This window comes from Cherax quadricarinatus, chromosome 43 (genome assembly GCF_038502225.1).
Source record: "Cherax quadricarinatus isolate ZL_2023a chromosome 43, ASM3850222v1, whole genome shotgun sequence".
Taxonomy (NCBI): domain Eukaryota; kingdom Metazoa; phylum Arthropoda; class Malacostraca; order Decapoda; family Parastacidae; genus Cherax; species Cherax quadricarinatus.
In genome coordinates, this window is record NC_091334.1 from 15,273,525 (window position 1) to 15,298,643 (window position 25,119).

Sequence of the window (25,119 nt, forward strand, 5' to 3'; positions counted from 1 at the left end):
AGTGGTTGGCGTTTTTTTTTTTTTTCAACAAGTCGGCTGAAGAGGGGCTGTTGGTGTGGTTTGGTAATTTAGAAAGAATGGAACAAAGTAGGATGACGTGGAGAGCATATAAATCTGTTGGAGAAGGAAGGCAAGGTAGGGGTCGTCGTCGAAAAGGTTGGACAGAGGGGTTAAGGAAGTTCTGTGGATGAAGGGCTTGGACTTCCAGCAAGCGTGCATGAGCATGTTATATAGAAGTGAATGGAGACGACTGGTTTTTGGGACCTGACAAGCTGTTGGTGTGTGAGCAGGGTAATATTCTCTTCAAACTGCCAATAACCTAAACCCCTCCATGCGGTTTAGGATATTGGCAGTTTGGAGAGATGTCTAAACTGTTGTATCTGAGTGCCTCTGCAAAGACAGTGATTATGTACGAGTGATGGTGAAAGTGTTGAATGATGATGAAAGTTTTTTCTTTCTTTTTGGGCCACCCTGCCTCGGTGGGAAATGGCCGACGTGTTAAGAAAATGGAATAAAATACTGACACGATGGAACATTAGACACAAATGCAGTATAATGCAAGCCTTTATTGTCTATACATAGTCAATAAAGAATCGCATTATACTGCATTTGTTTCTGCTTTTCCATATGGATTATGATTTGACTGCAGCCTAATAATGAAAGCTTAAAACATACCTTTCTAGATTGCATATCCTCATTTCTTTTAAGCTCCGTACTGAGAATGAACTAAGATATTCATACCTTTCCTAGACACATTCACGGAAAGGAGTTTCTTTAAATTTAATGAGTACTGAGAGCCCCTAAATGAGAGTATATATTATATATTTCACTTAAATAATTACAATGAAACATGTTCATCCATGTTCTCGAGTATATGGAGAGTTTAATCAAGTTTCTGAACAGAAAGAAACTAAGTAAGTTAGGGTCTGCAAAATCATGGGGATTTAGCGAGAAGAAACCTTTCTACACGTGAAAAAAAAACTTTTTATAGTACAAACCGAAAAAATTAAATATGTCGATCAAATTTTTTTGTGCATCCTTCAAAATTAAAAAGGATTCATTGTAGTGTACAGGTAGTTAGAGATATCTGAGCATTAAGGAATCATATTAGACTCAGAGTATACCACACTAGGGCAGGTTCTTCAACGCTCGATGAGGCTCTTGATCCAGAGAATTGCGCCTGACCTCTCCTTCCTTGGATTGAACCTGATTGTCTCCCATTCCCTTCATATATGTAATAAAAATAATAATTGCTACATTATAACCACTAAAGACCACTGAGGCGCCGAGTTAGTCCATTGCAAACGCGTCGTTGTCCCATTGATAGTTGTCCAGCTTGAAGCTTGCAACTTTACCTCTCACGTACTGTGGATGTAAGTAAATTTATTTAGCTACAGGTACACATAAGTACAATTATCACACACAGTAATATATATATATATATATATATATATATATATATATATATATATATATATATATATATATATATATATATATATATATATATATATATATATATATATATATAAGATAAGATAAGATAAAATTTCGTTCGGATTTTTAACCCCGGAGAGTTAGCCACCCAGGATAACCCAAGAAAGTCAGTGCGTCATCGAGGACTGTCTAACTTATTTCCATTGGGGTCCTTAATCTTGTCTCCCAGGATGCGACCCACACCAGTCGACTAACACCCAGGTACCTATTTGCTGCTAGGTGAACAGGACAACAGGTGTAAGGAAACGTGTCGAAATGTTTCCACCCGCCGGGAATCGAACCCTGGCCCTCCGTGTGTGAAGCGGGAGCTTTAGCCACCAGGCCACCAGGCCAGGATAACTCAATAAAGTCAAAGTGGTTTATTTCCATTGGAAATCCTGGTTATAACTTATTATTTAAAGCCTGAAATCATTTATATTACATTCCATTATGTTGAATGAAAGGAAATAAGAAAGGCTCTATCAGTCAACACTTCAAAACACTGTTACTAAAAGAGAAAGTTCAATTGTACATTTTATAATCAATGATGACCTTTTATGTCAGTACTTTGAAGCTGGTGAAATGCTTTTGATACAAGCAATTAGAGCTGCACTCCCTTTCCTCTACTCGAACCTTGTGGCATTCGTTCACTTCCAACACACTAAATATTCAGGTCCTTGTTCACCCAGCAATTAAGTAGGTACCTGGGTGTTGGTCGACTGGTTTGGGTTTCATCCTGGGGGACAAGACTGAAGGTCCCCATTGGAAATACGACACAAGTGTCCTCGATGAAGCACTGAGTTTCTTGGGTTATCCTGGGTGGTTAACCCTCCGGGGTTAAAAATCCAAACACAATCTTATGCTGCGCTAAAGCTAATGATTCTCAGAATTATTATTATTATTATTATTATAATAAAAAAGAAGCGCTAAGCCAACGATTCTCAGAATTTGAAATTGATAGTCACAGGATAATCGGTACAGCTTCACCACCACACCTCCCATTTCATAGTCGCTGTATAACCTTTATGAATCCAGTACTATATCATAAATATTAAAAGTTTGTTTCAGTCTCCGAGACATCTATGAATGGTATCCGCGGTATCCCAAAAGCCCAGCCTCCTCTGCTTTAATTAATTTATTAATTTGAACATAAATAAAAGCAACAGGAATAGTGCAGGGTGGTCTAAGGTTCCTAATGCACCAAGATCTAAAAATATGTATGCATGTGTATGTACAAGTGTGCGTATGCAAATGTGTGCGTTTGTGAAGATATGTGTGTGCTTGTGCTCAACTATTGGTGGTTGCTGGGTTTAAGTCTCAGCTCCTGGCTTGGCCTCAATGGGGATGCCTTGATGCTAGTAAAGGGCTCTTAACAAAAGAAACTGGAGTTACAATATCTTTCCTTGGACTAACCACCAGCACAATAAGAGGCAACACAGTAAATGTCAGAGACCCAAGACTGTTCAGCTGCCTCCCAGCATACATGAGGGGGGCTACCAATAGACCCCTGGCTGTCTTCAAGAAGGCGCTGGACAGTCACCTAAAGTCAGTACCTGACCAGCCGGGCTGTGGTTCGTACGTCGGGTTGCGTGCGGCCAGCAGTAACAGCCTGGTTGATCAGGCCCTGATCCACCATGAGGCCTGGTCACAGACCGGGCCGCGGGGGCGTTGACCACTGAAACCCTCTCCAGGTAAACCTATTTTTTTCTTACTCTCCAGACACTTATTTGTTCATGACTATAACCATGTATAGGAGTGAGGCTGATTCATTACCTTTGTAACTTGCCATGATTGTGACCAGATCTACCTGGAGTTCATTACCTTTGTAACTAGTTCAGCTATCATAACTTTGGGGCCCAGTCCCTGCCCCCACTATGTACCTTTGTAATCTTTTGACTACCACCCACAGGATGGGTATGGGGTGCATAATAAAGATATTAAACTAAACTTCAGACACTTTAACCCCTACGGGTCTAGCACTTTCTCATAATAATTACCTGGAGAGAGTTCCTGGGGTCAACGCCCCCGCGGCCCAGTCTGTGACCAGGCCTCATGGTGGATCAGAGCCTGATCAACCAGGCTGTTACTGCTGGCTGCACGCAATCCAACGTACGAGCCACAGCCCGGCTGGTCAGGTACCGACTTTAGGTGCTTTTCCAGTGTCTGCTTGAAGACAGCCAGGGGTCTGTTGGTAATCCCCCTTATGTATGCTGGGAGGCAGTTGAACAGTCTTGGGCCCCTGACACTTACTGTGTTGTCTCTTAACGTGCTAGTGACGCCCCTACTTTTCATTGGGGGGATGTTGCATCGTCTGCCAAGTCTTTTGCTTTCGTAGTTTACCTGGAGTTTACCTGGAGAGAGTTCCGGGGGTCAACGACCCCGCGGCCCAGTCTGTGATCAGGCCTCATGGTGGATCAGAGCCTGATCAACCAGGCTGTTACTGCTGGCTGCACGCAATCCAACGTACGAGCCACAGCCCGGCTGGTCAGGTACCGACTTTAGGTGCTTGTCCAGTGCCAGCTTGAAGACTGCCAGGGGTCTGTTGGTAATCCCCCTTATGTATGCTGGGAGGCAGTTGAACAGTCTCGGGCTCCTGACACTTACTGTATGGTCTCTTAACGTGCTAGTGACACCCCTGCTTTTCATTGGGGGGATGTTGCATCGTCTGCCAAGTCTTTTGCTTTCGTAGTGAGTGATTTTCGTGTACAAGTTCGGTATTAGTCCCTCTAGGATTTTCCAGGTGTATATAATCATGTATCTCTCCCGCCTGCGTTCCAGGGAATACAGGTTTAGGAACCTCAAGTGCTCCCAGTAATTGAGGTGTTTTATCTCCGTTATGCGCGCCGTGAAGGTTCTCTGTACATTTTCTAGGTCAGCAATTTCACCTGCCTTGAAAGGTGCTGTTAGTGTGCAGCAATATTCCAGCCTAGATAGAACAAGTGACCTGAAGAGTGTCATCATGGGCTTGGCCTCCCTAGTTTTGAAGGTTCTCATTATCCATCCTGTCATTTTTCTAGCAGATGCGATTGATACAATGTTATGGTCCTTGAAGGTGAGATCCTCCGACATGATCACTCCCAGGTCTTTGACGTTGGTGTTTCGCTCTATTTTGTGGCCAGAATTTGTTTTGTACTCTGATGAAGATTTAATTTCCTCGTGTTTACCATATCTGAGTAATTGAAATTTCTCATCGTTGAACTTCATATTGTTTTCTGCAGCCCACTGAAAGATTTGGTTGATATCCGCCTGGAGCCTTGCAGTGTCTGCAATGGAAGACACTGTCATGCAGATTCGGGTGTCATCTGCAAAGGAAGACACGGTGCTGTGGCTGACATCCTTGTCTATGTCGGATATGAGGATGAGGAACAAGATGGGAGCGAGTACTGTGCCTTGTGGAACAGAGCTTTTCACCGTAGCTGCCTCGGACTTTACTCTGTTGACTACTACTCTCTGTGTTCTGTTAGTGAGGAAATTATAGATCCATCGACCGACTTTTCCTGTTATTCCTTTAGCGCGCATTTTGTGCGCTATTACGCCATGGTCACACTTGTCGAAGGCTTTTGAGTGAGTGATTTTCGTGTGCAAGTTCGGTACTAGTCCCTCTAGGATTTTCAAGGTGTATATAATCACGTATCTCTCCCGCCTGCGTTCCAGGGAGTACAAGTTCAGGAACTTCACGCGCTCCCAGTAATTGAGGTGTTTTATCTCGGTTATGCGTGCCGTGAAGGTTCTCTGTACATTTTCTAGGTCAGCAATTTCACCTGCCTTGAAAGGTTCTGTTAGTGTGCAGCAATATTCCAGCTTAGATAGAACAAGCGACCTGAAGAGTGTCATCATGGGCTTGGCATCCCTAGTTTTGAAGGTTCTCATTATCCATCCTGTCATTTTTCTAGAAGATGCGATTGATACAATGTTATGGTCCTTGAAGGTGAGATCCTCCGACATGATCACTCCCAGGTCTTTGACGTTAGTTTTTCGCTCTATTTTGTGGCTGGAATTTGTTTTATACTCTGATGAAGTTTTAATTTCCTCATGTTTATCATATCGGAGTAATTGAAATTTCTCATCGTTGAGCTTCATATTGTTTTCTGCAGCCCATTGAAAGATTTGGTTGATGTCCGCCTGGAGTCTTGCAGTGTCAAAAATAGACTTTGTTGACTACTACTCTTTGTGTTCTGTTTGTGAGAAAATTATAGATCCATCTACCAACTTTTCCTGTTATTCCTTTAGCACGCATTTTGTGCGCTATTACACCATGGTCAAACTTGTCGAAGGCTTTTGCAAAATTTGTGTATATTACATCTGTATTCTTTTTGTCTTCTAGTGCATCTAGAATCTTGTCGTAGTGATCCAGTAGTTGGGACAGACAGGAGCGACCTGCTCTAAACCCATGTTGCCCTGGGTTCCATGAGTCTGGCCCTGGGGCAGAGTGCATGGGCATGTCATTTATCGCCTGTTCGATATCATTTGGTGACAGTATAACATCAGATAGGCTTGTGTTTACGAAATTCTGTGGCTCTCTCATAAAAAAATAATTTAGATCTTCGACTCTCAGTCTGGTTAGCGGCTTGCTAAAAACTGAGTCATATTGGGACTTGAGTAGTTCACTCATTTCCTTGCTGTCATCTGTGTAGGACCCATCTTGTTTAAGTAGGGCCCAATACTGGAAGTTGTTCTCGACTTTGATTTAGCATAAGAAAAGAAATACTTTGGGTTTCTTTCGATTTCATTGATGGCTTTTAGTTCTTCCCGTGATTCCTGACTCCTATAAGATTCCTTTAGCTTAAGTTCGATGTTTGCTATTTCTCTGACCAGTGACTCCTTACGCATTTCAGATATATTGGCCTCTTTTAGCCGCTCTGCTATTCTTTTCCGTCGCCTGTAAAGGGAGCGCCTGTCTCTTTCTATTCTACATCTACTCCTCCTTTTTCTTAAAGGAATAAGCCTTGAGCATACATCGAGTGCCACCCAGTTAATCTGATCAAGGCATAAGTTGGGGTCTGTGTTGCTTAGTCTATCTTTCCAGCTTATATCGTTTAGGACTTGGTTTACTTGGTCCCATTTTATGTTCTTGTTATTGAAACTGAATTTGGTGAAGGCTCCCTCGCGACTGATCTCATTTTGTCGGTCTGGGGCTCCGCGCATACATGTCTGAACCTCGATTATGTTGTGATCTGAGTATATTGTTTTTGATATGGTGACATTTCGTATCAGATCATCATTTTTAGTGAAGATGAGGTCCAGTGTATTCTCCAGTCTAGTAGGCTCTATTATTTGCTGATTTAAGTTGAATTTTGTGCAGAGATTTAAAAGTTCGTGTGAGTTTTCGTCTGAGCTGCCACCTGGTGTTATCACTGCAACAACATTATTTGCTATATTCCTCCATTTTAGGTGCCTTAAGTTGAAAAATCCTCTAGGAGCAAGATGTTGGGGGCAGGAGCTGGAAGATTTTCCAGACAGTGGCCAATTATCAACAGCTGTTCCTGGAATTGTTGGGACGTTACATCCGGAGGCTTGTAGATTACCACAATGACTACATTTTGGTTCGCGATCTTTACTGCTGAAACTTCCACTACATCATTTGAAGCATTCAGCAGTCCTGTGCAAATAAGTGACTCTGCGATATACAGGCCAACTCCCCCCCTTTTTGCCTGTTCACTCTGTCGCATATGTATAGGTTGTAACCTGGGATCCATATTTCGTTGTCCAAGCAATCCTTTATGTGGGTCTCTGTGAAAGCCGTGAACATTGCATTTGCCTCTGCAAGCAGTCCACCGATGAAAGGTATTTTGTTGTTCGTTGCTGGCTTCAGACCCTGTATATTTGCAAAGAAGAATGTTAATCGGATTGGTGGTACTGGGGGGGATGACTTTTTTTTTCCGGCACTAAAATTTGTATCTGTTGGTTTGGAGAGGAGGCCATCGACTGTGATTTGGTGTACGATTTCTGCCATTTCCTGCCAGTTTTTTTTTCCTTCCTGGCACTAAAAAACCAATTTAAGTTACAGCACTGTCTTTCCTGTACTGAAGAGGGACACATTTCAGGGTGAAAAAGCTTACAGGAAGAGAGTTTGCATTTTCCTGTTGTCATATGGGCACGGCATTTTCTAGGATGGTCAAAGTGGCACGTCCCATCTGTTTTACCAGATATCCCATGTCTGCAGATACCAAGTGCATAATATGTGCACAGGCTTGGTTTCTGTTTGCCTTGGATTTTTATGACTGTATTCCCTGTTGGTGCATGTTTTCCTGTCTCATTCCTATCCTCACTGGTACTAACGATGGAAATCTCACCAGTTGTTTCTGGTTAATAGATACTCACTATTACTAGTGGAGTCCCCTTGTTTGTTATCTCCTGTGGTATTACTAGTTTGTAATATTGGTTTTATCTTGTCCTTGACTACACTTGTTTCCCCACTACAGTTCCTGTCTCCCTCGAGGCCATTAACATGCATTTCCCCATGCATACAGTTACTGTCTACCAGGACAGCACCTCCAGCCTCACCGTTACTGTTTACCAGGACAGCACCTCCAACCTCACAGCTACTGTCTACCAGGGTAGCACCTCCAGCCTTACAGTTTCTGACTACATGGCCAGCACCTCCAGACGTAGTTACTGTCGGCCAGTACAGCGTCCGCACCAAGGGCGATAGCACCATTCAGCCCAGATTTTTTATTTTCCCATCTGTTATAGAATGCGTCCAGACTGCTTACCAGACTGTTGTAAGTCTCAGATAACTTTTATTTTCATTCCCTTTCTTGGGTTAACCTTAGTTAATCTTTAGTTATTAACACTCCGAGTTAACCTTGAATCATTCTGGTGAACTAATATTGGATCATCTTGTGTTACTAAGCCTTCCACTTAACCATCCGCATGAAGTCATAAGGCCCCAGTCCAACTAGACACCTCAAAAACACTCAATTCTTAACAGAAAATGTTAAATAGATTCTCAACTGTTATATACATCAAGATAGGCATCCTTCGACTACAATAGGATCAGCAAGGTTGCAATGTAGCCTTTTCACTAGACAAAAATACTTAAATCCCTAAAATAGAGAGTAAAATAAATTCTCAGAATATACACGCTGAGTCTGCGGCATCCTCTTAGGTTAGTTAAGGTTTGTCAGTAAACAAGACAACTGTTTCCTGATGGGGTCTTAGTCCTGGAGCTTTTGTCATTTGACCAAGCCCTTTTGCTGGCTTACCGGTCCACCCCTATAAAAACTAAGGTTATAATTATAACCTACATTTATAGGTGCTGCTGTATGCCCTGGTTAGGTTAGGTAATGTTTGTCAGGGAACAGGAAAAGTGATTCCTGACGCGGGTCTTAGATTATGATCCGCAGCTGCAACTTTTGGTCATCTGACCGAGGCCTTCCACTAGCTTACCGGTCCACCCCTTTAAATATGGCCTGACATGGGACATTACAGATATTCACTACACTGCTGACCACAAAACTAACATACATCTATGTAAGACTTGTTTATATTGGCCTAATTTATGTTATTGTGCAGTAATACCCAGAGGGGCTGTGTAAAGCTATATTTTTTTAATAAAACATATATATAAACTTACATTCAAAGCCTCCGAAAGTAGAAGATCGTGAAGAGATCTGCAGAAGAAACATACATACCACACCCTCATCAAATGCCTCAAGTCACTAGTACTAAATAGAAATGTGGTGATAAGTTTCGCATATATGCTCAAAAAAAGAAATCTTTCATGGATATTTAACGTCAAATTGGATAATAATCTCATCAAGAGTTACACAAAGTAAAATTGAATATGCAGAGAACTTGAAGAACCAAGATAAACTAGAAATATGCTATGTTTCGAACAGCAGAGATATATCAGAACACGATATACTGGAATTCGATAAATCATAACACGATATATTGGAATTCGAACAACTAGGATAAATCACAACACGATATACTGAAATTCGAACAACTAGGATAAATCACAACACGATATACTGGAATTCGAACAACTAGGATAAATCACAACACGATATACTGGAATTCGAACAACTAGGATAAATCACAACACACTATACTGGAATTCGAACAACTAGGATAAATCACAACACACTATACTGGAATTCGAACAACTAGGATAAATCACAACACATTATACTGGAATTCGAACAACTAGGATAAATCACAACACGATATACTGGAATTCGAACAACTAGGATAAATCACAACACACTATACTGGAATTCGAACAACTAGGATAAATCACAACACGATATACTGGAATTCGAACAACTAGGATAAATAACAACACGATATACTGGATTTCGAACAAGGATAAATCACAACACACTATACTGGAATTCGAACAAGGATAAATCACAAAAGTTATGCTTGAATTCGAACAACTAGGATAAATCACAATTCCAGATACTCGAAAAAAAAGTTTATGAGCATAATTGATCAGAGGCTGGCTCTCTCTCACCATATGAGTGATGGCAGCACCCAGGGGAATGATAAAGATGAGTGTGAAGACATGACAGCAGACAGAGGCGATGACGCAGATGAGGAAGTAACTGTAGTCCTGAGTAACCAGGTCATCCCACGGGAAGCTGCCTCCGCTGTTGTTATCCTGCCGTAAAATTTACACATGTATGTATGCACGTATATATATATATATATATATATTATATATATATATATATATATATATATATATATATATATATATATATATATATATATTATATATATTATATTGCCATACAAAGTATGGCAATTAGGGAGTTAATGAGAAAGTATTAAATTTTGTATTTTATACAGAGTGTTTCAATTTACAGTTAATTCAGATAGTGTGGTTTACCTCTATAACAGTATAATAATCGTAGATACAGTAGGCATTATAAGCTGAGATGCCCAGCGCCCATACCACCCACGTCCAGATGAGTGGTGTATATGGCTGCAGGGGTTAACAAGTATACCATCAATGGGTTAATAAACATATCATAAATGGGTTAACAAATATATTGTAAGTGGGTTAAATATACCATAAATAGGTTAAATGTCATAAATGGGCTAGCAAATATATTAACGTATATCACTTTCCTTCAATAATGTGTAATTATAATTATATTCGTGTTTGATATAACGATATTTTATTTTTATTTTAATTCTACTTTGTGTGGCATGAAAAGTAATCAGGTATCATCCAGTTCCTCGGATGAAGAGCACTGGCATCGATTTACCCTCCTTAAAAGGGACAGGAGCTGTAGCTTGACCCACCAAGGCGAAGCCAACGATGAGGAAGATGGAGATTATGGTTCCCAGGATGCCCTCCGCCAGGCCTATGTATGTGCGGGTCTCCAGCTCTGTGGGGCAGCACCAGGCAAGACTTAGTCCATACTAGGAGTAGAAATGTCAATAATGATAACACTGTCAATATTTGTATATGTGATTAAACTTCTTAATTTACTATTACTACTACTACTACTTTTGTTGTCACAGCTAGTCAACTACTGCTACAAGTACTGTTGTTACTGTCACTAGTCTCACTACCACTACTACTACTACTACAACAAGTACTGCTGCTATTACTACTGCCATTACTACTACAACCACCACCAACACTAAATAATATTCTTAATACTACACCCACTTCCAAGGAATGATGATCTCTAAGAGAAAAAGGTTCAGTGAAAAGTACTCAGAAAACCCCAGCAAGAGAAACAATGTAAGACTCACCGTCATAATCACACACGTCTGACATAGTTTGGTTGTAACACTGATGGTCCACCTGGTAGGTTTCCCAGGCGTAGAAGCCTTCTGTGCCCAGCGACACCAGCTGTGATTAGTAAGTTGATCCAGGTTAACACAAATACAGTTCCGTACATTATCATACATAGCAGCATATGTGTAAAGAACCTAGGATACCCCAAAAAAGTCAGCGACTTACTTCCATTGTGGTCCTCTCAGAGTAAGCTGTTAAGATTTACTCTTTACCAGTTAAGGGGAAGAGCTAAGCCCAATAGGGGTCATACCCTCTGGGAAATGGTAGGCAATAAGGTTAAATTAATTCAAATTAATTCACCAATATCAAGGCACACCGCTGAAGGTTGAGTGATTATGATAATGTTAGTATATATGCTATATTCCACTCAGGGCAAATACAAACTTTCGCCACACTTATTCCAAAATTACGTATCCCAGATATGGATTCCATGAACAGATAATAACAGAGAAATTCCGCCGTTTTAATGCTTAAAGTGACAAGTGACAGTGGCTGATAATACTGATAATGTACATAACCTGACTCATATATTTACCTTATCTTCCCCTCACATTATTTATTATTGATTTTATGATTTAATGACTGCCAGGGCCTGATATATAAATCAGTTTCTTCGTTGTTGAAATAAAAGTAGAAAAAAATTGTGCATTATATATATACGCAGTCTTATGTTCAGTTACTCTAGTGAATAAATGTCTTCCTGTTTGTCCTAAATATGACTGATAAATCTATGTAAGGATAAGAAGACAATACAAGACACCAGGAACACAAAGAGTGGTTATCTTTTAATTCACTGCAAACAATTTTCTTAATATATTTATAAAAGGTCTAAACGCATTTCATCCCACTGGGGTAGTGTGTATACCTGGAGTATACCTGGAGAGAGTTCCGGGGGTCAACGCCCCCGCGGCCCGGTCTATGTCACTGCATTCATTGTATATATTTGCTATGCTGACACTAACAATGTTTTTTTCGAGTATGTTAGGGACCAGAGCCACCTCTGTGTTGTCCTCTTCAAGCCTTTATAATCACTCATTGTTAAGTGATTAGTATATTAAGCTCACAACGAAAGGGATCCGGGTTCGATCCTCGAGTTGGGCAGGTTGTACAGGCAATTCTCTTGGGACCTTTTGTCCATGCTCATCTACCAGCAAGTAGGTAGTATTAACGTTGGTAGAATTACCGACAATATGTTAAGTAAAAGAAAACAAGTGAAACTAATGTGACATTTTATTGTGGCAACGTTTCGCTCTTCAGGAGCTTTGTCAAGCTGTAACAGCTTGACAAGGCTCCTTAAGAGCGAAACGTTGCCACAATAAAATGTCACTTTAGTTGCACTTGTGTCCTTTTACCTAACAGTAAGTAGGTACCTGGTTGCCGAGGGTCACATCCTGTGGAAGATCAGAGGACTCCCAAGGAAATAAGCCACACTGCATGTTTTTTCTGTGCTTTCATGGGTTAAAACTCTCTGAGGTTACTAATGCGAAAATAAATATTTTTGTTTTATAAAAATTTCTGTCTAAACCCTGTATAATAATTATACAGCATCATTAAATGTCGATTTATTGTATGACCATACGGTATCTGACGATCAGTTGCGAAGTAAGGGGCACCAAGTATTGCAGTTATGGCTTGTGAAACAATGTGGTAGAGGGACAAAATTTTATTGGGGCAACGTCTTGCTCAATGTTGAGAATATCTCATGACATTATAACCTTTTACCCTGAGGGAAACGTTGTCCTAGTAAAAGACAGTCTTGCATACAGTATTGTGTCTTCACAGCAATACCTGTTTACATTCCGCCAGAAAAATTGAAGCCTCTTCACAGTGGCGGTTCTGGAATGTCTGTACAGGAGGGACTTAGTGGGGGCAAGGAAGGCTAGGGAATTTGTATTAATAAAGGCTGAGTTTTTTTTTTTAAATTCGGGACTAATGGGGATTATTTTAGCTGATAGAGATTAAGGAGGCTGATGGAGATTAAGGGGGCTGATGGAAATTAAGGGGCTAATGGAGATTAAGAGGGGCTAATGGAGATTAAGGGGACTGATGGAGATTAAGGGGCTGATGGAGATTGTGGGGGCTGATGGAGATTATGGGGCTGGTGGAGATTATGGGGGCTGAACCCCCCTTCTCATTCCCTGTGGAGCCGCAATTCGTGAATTTGCTCCTATATTCATTTGTCTGAATTATGCCCCTATTCACACAAGAATGTTCAAGCCTACTTAATACAGTTCTTGTAATGAGATAAGATATGAACCCCGAGAGATATAATTATCTCAATGTGTATATATGATGAAAGCTTACTTTAATCCCTATACGAGGGAATAAAGTATTCTGGTCTGGTAGTGAAAAGGTTACATAAAGCCTTAATGAACCGAGTGGAGTCGATAGGCTTCAATACAAATCCCCATTAACAATCTTTTATTAGAATTTCATATACCGAGCATCGGCTCAAACGTGCAAGCGGAAGAAAAAAAAATCTTGTATGTTTGTTTGAGCCGGCGGATACCACTCAAGTGTGCATTGTAGCTGATGTGTTATCTCTGTCAGTCAAGCGAACACAGCAAGATAAAAGTCACTGCGAGGGGCGGTAGCGATGTGTCAAATCAAGTAACTCTTATTATTTTGTTGTCTTCTCTGTACTCACCGAGTTGTTGCACTAAGTGCTTTCATCCAATGTTGTAGACATGTTCAGTACATTGCCTCGACAGAAGGGAAGCAGAAACTGGGAAACTGAAGAACGAAGAGAAAGGCTTGAAGACTGAAAAGTTGCCCGTGGGATTGCAAGTCAGTCTCTGAAAATGTCCGTCCTGATGCATGAAAGTGCTTGAAGGACCTTATGACTGCTTTTACAGTGGTTGTCTAGCATGTTTGATATGCTTGTGTGATATCACTACCATAATGATGTAACTACCATAATGATATCATCCTACATTGGTGATAAAACCCTGCCATAATGATATCACCCTGAAATAATATGACACTTCCATAATTACATCACCCTACCATAATGATATCACCCTGGTATAATGATGCCACCCTACCATAATAATAGCACTGTCATAATGACTTCACCTACCACAATGCTATTACCCTACCATATTACCCTACCATGATATTACCCTACCATGATATCACCCTACCATGATATCCTACCATGATATCACTACCATGATAATCCACTATCATCCATATTTCATAACACTGTGCTGTGGTCATGTTCGGACTGTGTGTGTATGTAGACGGGATGTGTTAAAACGAAGAGAGACATTTGTAAAGTAAGCTTGCTTTGTGGCAACGCTTCAACGTACAGCTTTATTAAGTCATTGATATGAACTTAAAAAAGCTTTACACAGAAATTCCTAGAGTATACCAGGGGTCAACACCCCGCGGTCCGGTCCATGACCAGAACATTTTCACAATTAAAGCTTGACCTACAACTGTCTCTTCTTTATTAATGGTCAGCACTACGCTAAGCTGGTTGCATATAATTTCACGAAGAGCTAAATTCGGTTGGGTTATTCAGCGCAAGGAATGGAAGCTCAAGCCTCCGTCCACTACTAGAAGTTATATATATATATATATATATATATATATATATATATATATATATATATATATATATATATATATATATATATATATATATATATATATATATATATATATATATATATATATATATATATATATATATATATATATATGCATGCTGGAGGTGTGAATGATGTTATTAGTAAAAGGAAGTAAAAGAAAAAAAGCAGGCGATAAGAAATAGTTTTGAGGAGCACCACTCGTGAGAGAGATAGTGTATATACTGCTGGCAATGTGTGTGTGTGTGTGTGTGTGTGTGTGTGTGTGTGTGTGTGTGTGTGTGTGTGTGTGTGTGTGTGTGTGTGTGTGTGACTCAACAATCAATATTTGCACCAATAACTCATTACAGTTGTGACCGGGTGTGGAAGTGTGAATTGCTCATTGCACTATAATTTGTTCATGATTGTAGCCATGTATAAACGTAAGTAACCATTCTTACAGTATTCATTACCTTTGTAACTTGTGAGTTCATTACCTTGTACCTTGTGGAAAATTTTTTAATTTTCCGAAACTATAGTGCCTAATAGGTGTTTAATGTGTCTATATGGGTCAAAAATGTATTTGAAAATAAGAGTAGAACCAAGAGTTCCCTTTGCGCATGCGCGGATGTGCGGGAGGGGGAAGCGCGTATTGTTTTGAATGGTGGTGAGGAAGCTGAGAAAACATGGAACCACGAAATTGACGTTCACGGTGGCCTAAGGATTAATATAGGCCTCATTTCATAATAAGAAGTGTCGTAACTGTTCCTGGTGGAGAGTGAGGGAACGTGATTTACGGGACCACGGTGGTAGAGTGGTAAAATGGGTGATAAGAGTAGGAGCGGGTGGCAGGTGCACGGCCAGGGTGAGTGTCCAGGGGACATACCCGTGTGTTAATCCTCGCTCATCGGCCTCAGATCTCAATGGAGTGACCTCTAATTTGTGTAATAGTTATGAGACGTTAAATCGTCTTGTGAATGGTAATGTAATCAGTGATAATAACATTGAGTTAAGAGAATGCGGGATGTGAAATAGAGCGCCTTGCTCCGAGTGAACGTGTGACTCTCGTACCGGGGATAATGGAGATTTATAGAATCACGACTTCTAACCGGGACAAACCGACGGATACCTCGTCCTGCCGGAATGAGAACCGTGTCGGTGTAGCAGGACATCGAAACTGAGATGGTGAATGGAAGAAATAAGGAGTATCAATCACCCACAGTTAAGTAACCCTTCTAGTTATAACAAACTTATGCTGGCCAGTAGTGTTATGTTATAATTAGATAGGTTATGAGTGATCCAGCTACCTCAAGTGATCACCAGAGAACATCTGGTAAGTGGTGGGATTATGTACAAATGTTTTCCTTGATGGATGTATCCAGGTGTATCCTACCCCCCTCCCCTTCATTCAGCTAAACTAATATAATCTATACAGTCCACAATTAATTAGTAGCACCGTACTTGTGGGTGCTACCCAATCCATACTGGTCTCGGATAGATATGGATAAGATTGTGAGGTCGAGGGGACCACTTGGTGCGACCAGGGGTGGTTAAGTTTTCTCACATGTCTACACGGGGTGACTACGGTAAACAATATGATTGTCTCCTAATGAGATTACTGGTATGTATATAATGTTGAGGTACATACAGGTAAGCACCCTAGAAAATTTTCCATATCTGCCCGTTGGTCCTTCGAACCGGATGCAATCAGTGAAAAAATTAATTGAATTAATTACTTAATAATTAAGTGACTGATTGAAGGAAGTGGGTGTAGGGTGCACAAGTTTAATCGATCGTGTGATGGATGACAATTAGCCCAATTAATTGCTAGCACATGTGTGGCTAGGATTTATACAAGAGTAAAGTGCAAGAATTACTCTTATAAGGCGCCTACTTAAGTTGTATAATCAGTGATTAATAATTCTCTAACCATGACTGGATCTAATGGAGTTAATGTGGCTGACAAGTCCGTGAATTTTAGAGTAATGAAAGCATCATTACAGGCTATTAAAAGCCATGTGACGAAGGCATTTGATTTAGTGAATCAAAGAACCGTGAACCCTAATGAATTAAAGTTACATTTAGATGCTTTAGAGAGTAGATTTGATTGGTACAAATTGTGGTTTAAAGACTGTGAAAGAGATCTGCTGGAGAATTGTGCAGATGGAATGGAAATGAATGTTTTAATTAATCAACATTACGAATTGGAAGAAAAACTGTCTTGTAAAAGTAAGGCTTTGAATAAATTAAAGGGTGTAAGCCAGGCAGTTGATCAACCTATTAATGCAAAGGGTGGGTTTGCCAAAACCTCCATAGTACGGTCTGGAGGAAATCAGACTAGGTCGGCAGGAATTAATTGTTCAATTGCAGACCAGCCAGCCAAACAGTTCTAAGGATATAACACATAATGACGCTGAAGTATCTGTCAAGTCTCAAAAGGGAAAATTAATCCCAGTGGTAATAATCATAGTTAAGAGTTAAATAGGCACATATCAAGTCAGGAATCAGTAATAGTGGTTCCTCACATCAAGGTAAGAGGAATAAGTACCTCGGTAAGTGTAACCCGGTTAATAAGAGGTCAGGCAAGGAAAAGAGAGACTGCCTCTTCTGCCAGGGTACTCATTTCACTAAAAATTGTAATGCCTGTAATTCATGGGATATTAAAGTGGAAAGAATGAAAGAACTTGACAGATTTATCAGATGTCTAGACAATCATAATGTAAAGGATTGTCATACCAAATTGAACAGTTGCTATCAATGCAACAAGGGAAAGCACCATACAGTTATGTGCAGGGTTGTATGTGATTCTTATAATAATGGTGACAATAATGATAATGTTAATAACCCTGACACTACAGTGACTGATGTAAAGGTTGCAGCTAATGGCAATAATGATGGCCTAGCTGAGGTAGCCTTGCCGGTGTTGGATGTAAAAATTCAGGATAAAGGGCATAAACCCAAAACCATACGGTGTCACTCTCCTCAACACTGGTACGGGCCATGTAATATATGGCAGACTACCGCCTAGTAATAATGACTAGAGGAAGTAGTGAATACGGTCACGGTGTCTTACTCATGAAAGGTCAACCCAGTACAAGTATTCTTCTATCGAGAATGATGTTGAACCAGTCTAATTTGTGGGAGCTGGACAGCATAGGGATTAATGTAAATGAGGAAAGTCCAAATGATTCCTTTACTCAGGAACAATACCTGAAGGATGTTAAATGTGAATCTGGACATTACTGGGTGCGACTTCCGTGGAAGCTTGACCGTCCAGAATTACCTACTAATTATAGGATGGCGTATGGACAGTTAAAGGGCCCAGCTCTGCGAACTGAGCAAGACACCAAAATTGTTGACTGCTTATAATGATATAATTAATAAGCAGTTAAATAATAAATTGTTCTTACTTCAGGCGACGATAAATGCACACCTTAAATGCACAGGCGGTCCACTGAGCGAAGTAATTGGGTAAATAATCTTATGTGGACAATTTCCGGGTGTGACGTCAACTGAAGAGGAACTAATGAGGATATGTGAAGGGGTTAATGAAATAATGAAGAAATGTGCTGGGACTGACTTGGGATACTGAGAGACTTGTTATTGTTAAAGTCTCAAAATTCCAGTATGTCCAATAAATTAATCCAGGGAGCATAGGCTTATGCCCCTGAGAGAATGGAACACTAATTAGTCCATTTTGAGGGATCAATAAATATAGATGGCCATGGAGTTGGTGCCTATATGCAGTAATGTGCTGGGGCTGACTTGGGATACTGAGAGACTTGTTATTGGTAAAGTCTCAAAATTCCAGTATGCCCAATAACTTAATCCAGGGAGCATAGGCTTATGCCCCTGAGAGAATGGAACACCAATTAGTCCATTTTGAGGGATCAATAAATATAGATGGCCATGGAGTTGGTGCCTATATGCAGTAATGTGCTGGGGCTGACTTGGGATACTGAGAGACTTGTTATTGGTAAAGTCTCAAAATTCCAGTATGCCCAATAACTTAATCCAGGGAGCATAGGCTTATGCCCCTGAGAGAATGGAACACCAATTAGTCCATTTTGAGGGATCCATAAATATAGATGGCCATGGAGTTGGTGCCTATATGCAGTAATGTGCTGGGGCTGACTTGGGATACTGAGAGACTTGTTATTGGTAAAGTCTCAAAATTCCAGTATGCCCAATAACTTAATCCAGGGAGCATAGGCTTATGCCCCTGAGAGAATGGAACACCAATTAGTCCATTTTGAGAGTTCAATAAATATGGGTGGCCAGTGAAGATGGAGAAAATTGTACTCCACATTATGTAAGTCATCTAGCAACGACCTCCGCCCGGCCGCAGTGTGGAAAATTTTTTAATTTTCCGAAACTATAGTGCCTAATAGGTGTTTAATGTGTCTATATGGGTCAAAAATGTATTTGAAAATAAGAGTAGAACCAAGAGTTCCCTTTGCGCATGCGCGGATGTGCGGGAGGGGGAAGCGCGTATTGTTTTGAATGGTGGTGAGGAAGCTGAGAAAACATGGAACCACGAAATTGACGTTCACGGTGGCCTAAGGATTAATATAGGCCTCATTTCATAATAAGAAGTGTCGTAACTGTTCCTGGTGGAGAGTGAGGGAACGTGATTTACGGGACCACGGTGGTAGAGTGGTAAAATGGGTGATAAGAGTAGGAGCGGGTGGCAGGTGCACGGCCAGGGTGAGTGTCCAGGGGACATACCCGTGTGTTAATCCTCGCTCATCGGCCTCAGATCTCAATGGAGTGACCTCTAATTTGTGTAATAGTTATGAGACGTTAAATCGTCTTGTGAATGGTAATGTAATCAGTGATAATAACATTGAGTTAAGAGAATGCGGGATGTGAAATAGAGCGCCTTGCTCCGAGTGAACGTGTGACTCTCGTACCGGGGATAATGGAGATTTATAGAATCACGACTTCTAACCGGGACAAACCGACGGATACCTCGTCCTGCCGGAATGAGAACCGTGTCGGTGTAGCAGGACATCGAAACTGAGATGGTGAATGGAAGAAATAAGGAGTATCAATCACCCACAGTTAAGTAACCCTTCTAGTTATAACAAACTTATGCTGGCCAGTAGTGTTATGTTATAATTAGATAGGTTATGAGTGATCCAGCTACCTCAAGTGATCACCAGAGAACATCTGGTAAGTGGTGGGATTATGTACAAATGTTTTCCTTGATGGATGTATCCAGGTGTATCCTACCCCCCTCCCCTTCATTCAGCTAAACTAATATAATCTATACAGTCCACAATTAATTAGTAGCACCGTACTTGTGGGTGCTACCCAATCCATACTGGTCTCGGATAGATATGGATAAGATTGTGAGGTCGAGGGGACCACTTGGTGCGACCAGGGGTGGTTAAGTTTTCTCACATGTCTACACGGGGTGACTACGGTAAACAATATGATTGTCTCCTAATGAGATTACTGGTATGTATATAATGTTGAGGTACATACAGGTAAGCACCCTAGAAAATTTTCCATATACCTAGTTCAGCCATCAAAACTTTGGGGCCCAGTCCCTGGACCCATTACGTACCTCTGTAATCTGTAAATACCTTTGTAACTTGTGATTGTGACTAGACCTACCTGGAGTTCATTACCTTTGTAATTTGTGAGTTCATTACCTTTGTAAATTGTGAATTCATTACCTCTGTAACTTGCTCAGCTATCAAAACTTTGGAGTCCAGTCCCTGGACCAATTATGTACCTCTGTAATCTTTTGACTACCGCCCACAGGATGGGTATGGGGTGCATAATAAACATATTAAACTAACTAACTGCCGACAGTAGTGAAGGGAAGACTCATGTTGTAGAGCAAACTTTTATTGTGACAATTTTTTCGAAAGCCTTATCATGTTAGTAAGGCCAAATATGTGGTTTACGGTATTTTATTGAGAAGACGCTTCGTCCCTGATGGACGAAAGATCTGCTCGATGAAATGCCACGAATTTATCGCATATTGTGACATTAACGTACTTGTTGGTATATAACATCACTGATATGCAGAGCTTTATCATGTCATCAACGGCTAAATGAAGCTCTACACGAGCGAAACGTTCTCCCAGTAAAAACTTGTTTGGCTGGGCTTGTTCTCCGCTATTATCAGCAATACGATACTTCGCATCTGACTCAAGGAGCAGTGGGGACTCCGTCTTCCGTCCTCTGAGATACAGACACACTACGATAGTTCAGCCAGGCTTCTGTGTTCTACTGTGCGTCACCTCATTATCAGCTTGTTACATCACTTCAAAAGTAAATTTACCGAAATGTTTCCAAATATACTAGGATAATGACTCAGTGAGAGGGTTGGTTACTCATTGTGTCAACCGTCAATGATATAGCCATATGTTTACGCTGTCTCTATCTAGTATTATTATTACATTCATGAGGAAGAGCTAAACCCGTAGGGGGATCATACAGTCTCTGGAGAAAGGGAAAGTAGATAGATACGAGGGTAGGGTAGGTTAGGTAAGGTTTGTCAGGAAACAGGACAAGTTTCCTGACGCAGCTGGATCTTTTGGTCATCTGACCGAGGCCTACCGTTGGTCTACCGGTCCACCCCTTTACAAATTATGGGAAGTGTCAACACAGTCATCATACCACACTTAAACTAGCAGCACAGATGTAAATATAATGAGCTAGTTAAAAACAACTTTAAAGATCACACATATGTAGAAGATATATGTGAATTTCAGGATGAGCCAGGAGTCAAATGCTATCTTCAACCACGTCAGTTTTTACAGTCACCCACCAGGGTGGGCTGCTGTCCAGATCATTGTACCCAACAGTTCCGTTATGGAAAGAAACATAATTGAATCCTCGTTCTTGAAACATGATAGGAATGCCTTATATAACTCTAGCTATGGGTTGTACAAACTCGATAGCTATTTAGTGGAATCTGTTGTGTACAACTTTAAGCAACAGTGCTATACAAAATCACAGGATTGCTCATCATGCCATTGGGCCTCGTGAGGATTTCGTGACTTCAGATCAGCGTTCTCCGCTGGTTAAAAAATAACAAAAGATAACACTTATGTACATGATATATGTGAATTTCAGGAAAATATTCTTTGTATCAAGAGCATTTCACTGGCATCAATGCTAGTGAGGTGTATATGCTCACTGTTACAAGGTATGTGAACTTCAGGCAAACAGTCCCCTTTCTTATGTTCAAGGTGGTTCAACTAATCAAGATATTATAAAAATATATTCATTAAGTTGGGATTTTTTTTAATTCCCGTGTACCAGTGACCTACATAGCGTCACTGTGACCAAGAGTCTTCTGCCAATTGCACGGAGTAACGGAGTACAGCTGCCCTCTCCCACTATACTACAGTGTCATGTGTTACACCTGCCTGGCAGGTGGCAGTTACAATATGAGTATCTGAGACCTAATCGTCACTAGATCTCAGATGTTTGATGACTTTTATGAATGTCATAGTGACTGACGTGCTGACATACTGAACGATTAATATTCACCTTTGCCACCATTTGGCAGAAGCGCCCCAGGGCAGAGCAAGCCTGGAGGCCTTGATCCAGAGACGACACAACTATGGCTTATAGTGTTTCCTCGAACGTATAAACGAGAGAGAATACACGACACCTTTATTGTGTACTTTAAGTCTCTGAGTTACTGAGCTAAGTATCGAGACTCGTTTAAGTATTCACTGTTCTGGACTTAAGCCAGAATCCATACTCCAAGAGTGGACTTTGATTTCGTGGACATTACTGGCGCGTGTGCCGAGTGCCGATTAATGACATTCAGATATGGCGACAGCTTATCATTAAGCAGTAGGTAAGTTAATGGGCATCCCGTTTTAATCTCAACACAAGCCCAAGACGCCAAACCTTCAGATATAATTAATAGACCTGAGGGGGCAGGCAAAATCCATTTTTCTCCTTGTTCGTTAAACAGATTGCAATCCACAATTTGTGTATGGCAGGTAGGGACCTAATTGGTATATAGGGTGCTGTTTCGGGCAAATGAAGTGATTATTCTCTCGAGTTGGTGAAAATGTCATGTCCCTCTTGTAGATGGAACTGTTCACCAAATCCTTGAAAAAGCTTGTGGAGAGGCTGGCAGGTTCAGGGTGAACACACACTAGCAGAGTCAGTCATGTGCACATAAAATCCTCCACATTGAGTGTCAGTGTGAGCTTCTGTAAATGACTAATATAAATGAGAGTAGGGGTGAGAGAGTTATTAGGGGTGTCATTAGAAAATAAATAGCAGCGCATATACACTGAGAAGCATATATTTGCGTACATCCACCAAGAATTGTGTATCTATCTCACAGCGTATGTCCTCCGAGAAGTATGTATCTCGGTGTAGAAAGGTTCAGTGTTACACGTGGTGAGAGTATTTTAATTCTTATTTTAGGGATTAAAGTATTCACTGAGTGGTAGTATACAACTGATATGCAGCGTTAATGACCCTCGTGTAGTTAATAGGCTCTGATCCTAAGAAACCAAGTAACTTTAATAACCTTCGTGAACTCTATGTTAAGCCTAATACATTACCCAATCTTAGTAACACCTCTGGTAGTCGATAGGCTTAAAACCAGTATAATAAAAGTTTGCTCATAACTTACTGTAGCGAAAATAGCAAAAACGATACCCGTGGCTTTTAGCCCCTTCAGATCACACATTTTGAAAGCTTTGAGAGCACTCTCACTCCTTAACACACGTCCATCAGTCACACTCGCCAACACCACACTAACATGCTTTTCCTGCCTCACCTCTATTATGTCCATCTTATCACACGGGTGATAAGCACTTGATAACTTATGTGATGTCAGAGTGCAAGGGACTTAGATGAGCATGTATTGGCAGATGACACTCTGAAGCTCTCAGAACTGTGAGATACAATCAAAACTATGTTGTAAATGTTGGAACTGCCAACATTTAGATTACCATGCACCAATTTTAGTCCTGCAAAACAGTCAAGTCATCGGAAGATTTGAAAACTAACACAAAATAAAGTAAGAATTATTCTTGGTGTCCTTCAACTACTAAGATGCTTACTGTGAGTAAAGAATTGTGCACAAATGGTGTAACTGATAGAATATGAGAATTAGTATTAAGTAGGTTAAAACAGTATTTAAAGAATAAAAGACAATACCGTGGCTGGAACAATACATCAAAAACCCGGCCTGGATGCTTGGGAGTGGGCCAGGACAGACCGAGATGTGATCATAAGGGCTGAAGCTTCTGCGTCATGATCAAAATAATGTTGACTCTAGAGAATTGCTAGAACACATAAATCAGAATTGATTCAAACAACAGCCACACACATAGAAATGCTTTGATTATATGTTCCGTAACATGTTAGACAACGGCAGCATTTCTCGCCACTGGGCGTCGGATCCATGAAGACAACACAAGTTACAGAACACTCATTAGGACAAAGTTCAGAGCTTTATGATTTCATGGCCCCAGGAAGAGCAAATTGCGGGGCCCCAAGGAAGAGCAAATTGAGGACCCCGAATAGACAGGAAGAACAAACTGGGGGAGGGGGGCCAGGAAGAGCAAATTCGGGGCTCCCGCATATACAAGAAGAGTAAATTGGGGGCCTCCAGGAAGAGGAAGTTGGGGGCCCCCTGAATAAACAGGAACAGCAAATTGGGGGCCCCTGAATAAACAGGAAGAGCAAATGGGGACCCCAGGAAGGGCAAATTGGGGGTTCCCAAGTAGACAGAAAGAGCAAATTGGGGGCCTCGAATAAACAGGAAAAGCAAACTGGGGTGGCCCCCAGGAAGAGCAAATTTGGGGGCCCCCAATAGACAGGAAGAGCAAACTGGGGAGGCCCCCGGGAAGAGTAAGTATAGCAACATATGCGTAGGTTGCCTAGGATAACTAAAAAAAAAAGTCAGACAAATTACTTATTTTCATTGAGACGGAAATAAAACACCTCAATTACTGGGAGCGCTTGAGGTTCCTAAACCTGTATTCCCTGGAACGCAGGCGGGAGAGATACATGATTATATACACCTGGAAAATCCTAGAGGGACTAGTACCGAACTTGCACACGAAAATCACTCACTACGAAAGCAAAAGACTTGGCAGACGATGCAACATCCCCCCAATGAAAAGCAGGGGTGTCAATTCAATAAGTGTCAGGGGCCCGAGACTGTTCAACTGCCTCCCAGCATACATAAGGGGGATTACCAACAGACCCCTGGCAGTCTTCAAGCTGGCACTGGACAAGCACCTAAAGTCGGTTCCTGACCAGCCGGGCTGTGGCTCGTACGTTGGTTTGCGTGCAGCCAGCAGT

At 41.0% G+C, this 25,119-nt stretch overlaps 1 protein-coding gene across 1 annotated transcript; it reads right to left on the reverse strand.

Annotated features, from left to right (window-relative positions):
• Positions 1-805: 805 nt before the first annotated feature.
• Positions 806-23,599, reverse strand: LOC128694283 (uncharacterized). Its single transcript, XM_053784350.2, has 7 exons — positions 23,438-23,599; positions 11,194-11,293; positions 10,735-10,820; positions 10,316-10,411; positions 9,938-10,084; positions 9,053-9,089; positions 806-1,365 (listed from the first exon to the last, which is right to left on the reverse strand). Exons 1-7 carry the CDS (start codon positions 23,597-23,599, stop codon positions 1,352-1,354), a joined length of 642 nt encoding a protein of 213 aa, XP_053640325.2. The 3' UTR covers positions 806-1,351.
• Positions 23,600-25,119: the final 1,520 nt, after the last annotated feature.

Coding starts and splice junctions, on each gene's coding strand:
- LOC128694283 (XM_053784350.2), bottom strand. CDS start 23,599: ATGGACATAATAGAGGTGAGGCAGGAAAAGCATGTTAGTGTGGTGTTG. Junction 11,294..23,437: donor TTTTTGCTATTTTCGCTACA/GTAAGTTATGAG, acceptor TACTAATCACAG/CTGGTGTCGCTGGGCACAGA. Junction 9,090..9,937: donor GTGCTGCCATCACTCATATG/GTGAGAGAGAGC, acceptor TTTCTTCTGCAG/ATCTCTTCACGATCTTCTAC.